This window comes from Ornithodoros turicata, unplaced genomic scaffold (genome assembly GCF_037126465.1).
Source record: "Ornithodoros turicata isolate Travis unplaced genomic scaffold, ASM3712646v1 Chromosome28, whole genome shotgun sequence".
NCBI classification, from domain to species: Eukaryota; Metazoa; Arthropoda; class Arachnida; order Ixodida; family Argasidae; genus Ornithodoros; species Ornithodoros turicata.
Window position 1 is genome coordinate 1444469 of NW_026999351.1, and position 6019 is coordinate 1450487.

At 46.4% G+C, this 6019-nt stretch overlaps 1 protein-coding gene across 1 annotated transcript; it reads right to left on the bottom strand.

Annotated features, from left to right (window-relative positions):
• Positions 1-236: 236 nt before the first annotated feature.
• Positions 237-3263, bottom strand: LOC135373652 (uncharacterized protein K02A2.6-like). Its single transcript, XM_064606750.1, has one exon. It carries the CDS (start codon positions 3261-3263, stop codon positions 237-239), a length of 3027 nt encoding a protein of 1008 aa, XP_064462820.1.
• Between the last annotated feature and the right edge of the window lie 2756 nt (positions 3264-6019).

Genomic DNA, 6019 nt, shown 5'->3' on the forward strand with positions numbered 1-6019 from the left:
GCGCCACAAACACTACATCTTCTTTCTTTCTTTCCAAACACAAACATCCATCATAAGAATAATCCCAATCTAACTATCTCGGAAAACCATAATCCCATAAGTCCCAAATGTTAACACAAACACCTAGTCCCGTAAGTCCCAAAACTTAACACACACTTGCAGTTAATAAAAGTTTGTGCGGTAGAGCACATAATCCTGAAATCTTGTAGGTTGGCGTACCTGCCTCCGCGACCTGTTCACCAATGTTTCTGTTCCTCCGGCTCGTTCCGTAACTTCAGATCTTTCCTGTGCCGGCACACATTGCGTGACTTGTTGCCCCTCTGGTTCTGATGTATCTGCGGTGTGTCGACAAAATACATCCTTCCACCGAATAACTTCTTTACGTGGGTTACATTTCGCTTGCGCACAACACCCTCATTGTCTTGCACTGTTATTGTTGGTCCATATCTATTAACAACTTTCCACCTCTTCGGCCAGTACTCCGTACTCAACTTATTCGTCTTTGTCATTCTCTTTAGCAATACTTCGTCTCCTCTTTGGATATCCTTTTCCTTCGCTCTTCTCCTCCTGTCCGCATATCGCTTTTCATACAACTTCCTTTCTTTGTCATGCACATTGACATTTCCTCGCTTCTCCTCAATCTTTACCTCTGGAAGCTTTGTTCTCATGGACCTTCCAATTAGAAGTTCTGATGGTGACCTTCCTGTCACACAGTGTGGTGTACTTCGGTATGCTTGAAGAAAACTCAAAAGCGTGCCTTTTAAATTCCGGTTCTGTAGTCGACCAATCTTCAGTGCTTTCAGGAAAGATCTATTCAGTCTTTCCACTTCGCCATTCGCTTGCGGCCAATAAGGTGTAGTCCTGTCGTGTCTTATGTTGCACTGCTGTAAATATTCGGCAAAATCTCTCGAGACAAACTGAGGTCCATTATCCGTCTTGATACTTCGAGGGTAACCAAAACTTGCAAATAGTTCTTTTAGCCAGGTAATTATCACGTTGGTTGTCGTCGTCTTGACGATCACAGCTTCCGGCCATCTTGAATGATAGTCCACCAAAACCAAAACATATTCTGCAGATGGCAAAGGTCCACAAATATCAAGTGCTAACTCTTCCCAAGGCCTGGCAGGTAGCGGAGTCGACTTTATGGGCTGTGGTTGATTTTCTATTGTGACAAGTTGACAAGATGGGCACTGTCTTATCGATTCCTCCACATGTTTGTCCATGTTTGGCCACCATACTTTGGTTCTCAGCAACTGTTTCGTCTTAACAATGCCTTGGCGTGTCTCATGAACTATGTCCAACACTCTTGCCTGGAGTTCACTGGGAATTACAATTCTTGTTCCTTTAAGGAGTAGTCCCTCTTTCTCCGATAACTCAGGCTCCACTCTTTTGTAGACACTGTCTTCATTGTTTGGTTCCCATCGTCCTTTCCGTACCTTGTCCAGTACTCTCTGCAGAACAGGATCTCCTTTCGTGGCTTTCCGAAGTTCATCTTCGCTCAGTGCTTTTGGCGTTGCTTCTTTGATCACAAAGTTTACGTAGTCTTCAGTCGCAGTCCTTTGTTTCTCACTTCTCTGTTGCATAAGTCTTGATAACGGATCCGCAATGTTCGTCTTGCCTGGCTGGTATATCACCTTGTACGTAAATGGCATCATTCTTAACAGCCACCTTTCAATCCGAGCTGAAGGTTTCGACCTTGGTCCGTAGATTATTTCTAAAGCTTTGTGGTCAGTTATGAGTTCAAACTCCACGCCGTACAGGTAGAGTCTACATCTTTTTACAGCCCATACGACTGCTAATGCTTCTTTCTCTGTCTGAGAATATTTCTTTTCTATGTCCGTCAATGCTCTGCTCAGATAGACGACTGGTCTGAACATCTCTCCTCGTTTTGCTTGCAGTAGAACTGCTTCTACTCCAGTGTTACTGGCATCCACCACGAGCCTTGTCCGTGCATTTTTATCGTAGAAAGCCAAAACAGTCTTGTCGGTCAGACAGTTCTTAAGTTCTGCAAAATCTTCATCATGCTCCGTTGTCCATTCCCACCCGACTTCTTTCTTTATGAGTTCTCTCAACCTTGTAGTCTTTGTAGCCAAATGTGGTATGTATCTAGCACAAAAGTTGATCAATCCAAGGAAGCTCCTCAACTCCGAAGCATTACTGGGTGTCCTTGCATCACGTATAGCTTTAATCTTCTCAGTGCTTGGACTGATGCCATTGCCAGAAATGGTATGTCCCATAAAATTAAGTTTACTCAGCCCAAAATGGCATTTGCTTCTGTTAAGTGTTAGACGTTTCTCTCGAAACCTGCGAAGCACTCTATCCAGTCTATCATCATGTTCTTCTTGGTTTCTCCCGTACACAATTGTGTTGTCTGAGATGTTACGCACTCCTTCACATCCTTGCAGCACATCTTGAATAATCTTCTGAAATACTTCTGGTGCACAAGAAACTCCGTAGATGAGCCTCTTCAATCTAAAATTTCCAACATGTGTCGAAAACGTTGTTATATCCCGTGATGCTTCGTCCAACTCAATCTGGTGGTATCCTTCTCTATGATCTAATTCCGACAGCACTTGTGCTTCACCAATCTCCTCTAAGACGTCATCCACAGTCGGAATGGGATACCTTTCCCTTTTTACAGCTTGATTCGGGATTCTCATGTCCACGCATAATCTTATTTTGTCATTCGCTTTGGGCACCACCACAACGGGAGATGACCACGTGGTTGGTCCATTGACTGGCTCAATTACATCTTCGTTCAACAATCTTTGTAACTCTTCTTCCACTTTCTTTCTCAGCTGAAAGGGGATTCTACGATGTGGCTGTGCTACAGGCACTACGGATTCGTCTACATGAATCTTCAACTTGTAGTCTTTCAGTTTTCCCAAGCCTTCAAACACTTCTGCGTTTGTCGCGATGACGTTCTCCATCCTTGCCTTTCCTAGCCTAACTTCTAGCCTGTCTTGTGGTAGTACGACGAGTTTTAGATCAATGCTTGTTTGCTTTCCTAGCAAGGATACCGACTTGCCCTTCATCACGTGGAAATCAGCTTGTACTTGCCTGTCTCCTTTTGTAACTGGCGCTGTAAACTTTCCGATCAGCGGTAAAGGCTGTTCCATTCCGTAGGGAAACACCTTGGCACTTGTCTCGGACAGGTAGAGACCATGTCTCTGAAGTATGTTCCATTGCGCTTCATTGATAATGTTCAGCGAAGCTCCCGTATCCACAACCGCTGGAATGTCAACATCGTATAGCTTTACCATCTTTCGCTGTCACTTTGAACAGTTGATAGTCGTCGCCCGAATGTTCCGTTGTTGTTTCATTCCTTTCCATCTCTCCTTGAACATTGTAGGTCTTGAACCTTGGTCGGTTTCTTCCGACGTTCGTACGACAGACACGTGCAAAGTGTCCCTTCAAACCACACTTGCTGCATGTTTCTCCTTGCGTTCGCTGACATGAATCTCCAAAATGTCCTTGTTGTCCACACCTGGTACACATTTTCGGTTCTTGATGACCTTTTATGTTGAAATGTGGCATTCCTTGTGTATACCTCTTCTGCGTCTGTCGATGTTCGATTCTAGGCCTAGACTTCCTGGCGACCAAATTTACTTCTTGGCGTTGGATTCCGTTGTTTTCTTCCATCACAGTAGCTTGTTTATCGCTTTGTTCCAGCAGTTTTGCCAGTTGTACTGCTCGTTCCAATGTGAGTTTTTCTTCTTGAAGTAGTCGGCGTCTTAAGTTCTTGTTTCGGCACCCATGCACAAGTTTATCTCTTATTACATTCGATTTCTCATTCCCGAACCCACAGTTCTCTGCAGCCAACTTAAGTCTTTGCATGAGTTGATCCACCGTTTCTTCTTGTTGCTGCTCAATCTTGTGGAATAAGTAGCGTTCATATGGAACGTTCTTCTTGTCTCCGAAGTGTGCGTCCAGCGCATCCAAAGCTGTTTTGTACGTTGTTCCTTGATCCGTCAGTGTAGAATACACTTCTTGGACTTTCTCTCCAGCCAGATGAAGAAGCAAAGCTCTCTTTCGCTTGTCGGGAATTTCTGGTTGTGCATCGATGAAGAACTGCCATCGTTGTTTCCATTTGCGCCATGCCTCACTTGGATTCGGGCCATCGGGGTCGAAATTATCCAGGTTTCCAAAACATATTGGCACCTCGATGTTTGTAGATCCTGTATTAGTCATTTCGTTGCCGCTCGTCGCCAAATTTGTAGTGTCTTTTCTTTGATGTCCTGGATTGAACCCCCCCCCCCCTTGATGATTCATACACTTCTCAACGCTACGGTGCCATTTTGTCAAATACCTCTTTATTCGTCACCCACTAGGCGGCACCCCGCCAATCATTCTGCACCACTCACACAGGTGGCGCCACAAACACTACAACGATGACGTGTCGCGGACCCGATCGTGGTTCGCGTCAAGCAGGTCCCCCAAACTCACCTCGGAAAAGCGTGCAACGAAGAAGGCCGCCACTAGATACCCCACTGTTGCCGTTCCGGATTACTTCAGCGCGCTAAGTTTAGCGGCAAAATGTTTTTGTTGTTTCTGCGAATGAATCTAGTCTTTATATGTTCAAATAAAACGCGTATAACAACTTTCTTTGTCGTGTTTCACTTTTTGGTCCCGTTTTTAAACGTGTTGAGCGATCGGAAGGATCTAGTGCACGGCTGCGTACATCACATAGCGTACCTGTCGTACCAGGCGCCGCAGGCGCTGCAGTCGTCCATTTCTCCTTCGGTGACTTGGCCTGGCTTGGATTGTGCCTCAACTGGATCTTTAGCGCGCTACAATCCACGCAAGCCAACGTCTGGTAACAATGGGGTATCTAAGGGCGGCCTCCGGCATTGCACGCATCGGGATAGGAACAAATACATGGGAAAATGGCGACCTTGGGGGACCTGGCGTCAAGTTACTCTCGGCGTCTTCGTGCGGCAGCTCGACACGGCGTGGCGCCAGCTGTACTGCCTTCGCGGCTCTGTTCAAATTCGCACCCGAAAAAGACTCCTCGCATGACGAAGGTGAAATTCAGGTTCTAGACTCAGAAAATTGTTTTCTTTGTGATGAAAACGAGAAAACTATCAAAATATCATTTCATAGTTCCTTTAAGAGACTCACGATGGTGGTGGTGTTGGTGGTGAAAGGGCACGCCCTTGTCGGCCTCACAGCGGTGATTCGCCCTGCCACTGCAAACGTGCCACCAGCGAATTACAGCGCTGTCAGCAGAATGTGTTGCACGGGCTTTTAGATTTCCAATACATGGGCCCTATTGAGATATGAACAGGTGAAGCCTGCTTTATGTTTTGCCTGGAATCCTTGCGCATGGTACAACCTGCATCCACCTATTGTTTCCATTGGCACATTGGCCTCCACCATGCGCAAGGACACTAATCTAGGCGACAAACCAAGACTTGATGTGGCGTCCCGCTGTACACTCTCGTTTGTTTAATTATCGCGGCGCCGGTTCAGTAGGGAGGTTAGATGGATTGCGAGGGATCTAGCAGATTGGAACATTTTCACTCCCCGACATTGCTGCCGTCCTCGGCCGGGATCTAAGCCACGAGCTTGAGCTCAGCAAGCCAACACGTCACCGACTGAACTACCGAGGAGGGCTGTGATCTCCTAGAACCTTCCCGTTAGCAGCTGGCGCTGTGAAGGCAAACATCTGTTGAAAGCGGCCGGTATCTGTCACGAAGAAGAAGCAGAAGGAAGCCGCGCGAGCTCATGCAACAGGACGTGCAGAAGTTCCTACAGTCCAGTCGTGCATGGACCTCACCGGATGTGGTTCCTTGGGCTCACATAATCCCGCTTCACGTTGCACCTTCTGGAAGGCGAGTGTTACGTTAAGAGCTTTGTGTGCAAGCACAGTATACACCGTTCGCAGTTTCGCGAATGTTGGTAACTCCCAAGCAGAAGCCGAGGCGCATTTTATGCATTCATTTTCCTTTCTTCGAACTATGAGTAAACTAGAGGACCTGGTTAAGGCAGGGGTATCGTTGATATAGATCGAATCTCT

Coding starts and splice junctions, on each gene's coding strand:
- LOC135373652 (XM_064606750.1), bottom strand. CDS start 3,263: ATGGTAAAGCTATACGATGTTGACATTCCAGCGGTTGTGGATACGGGA.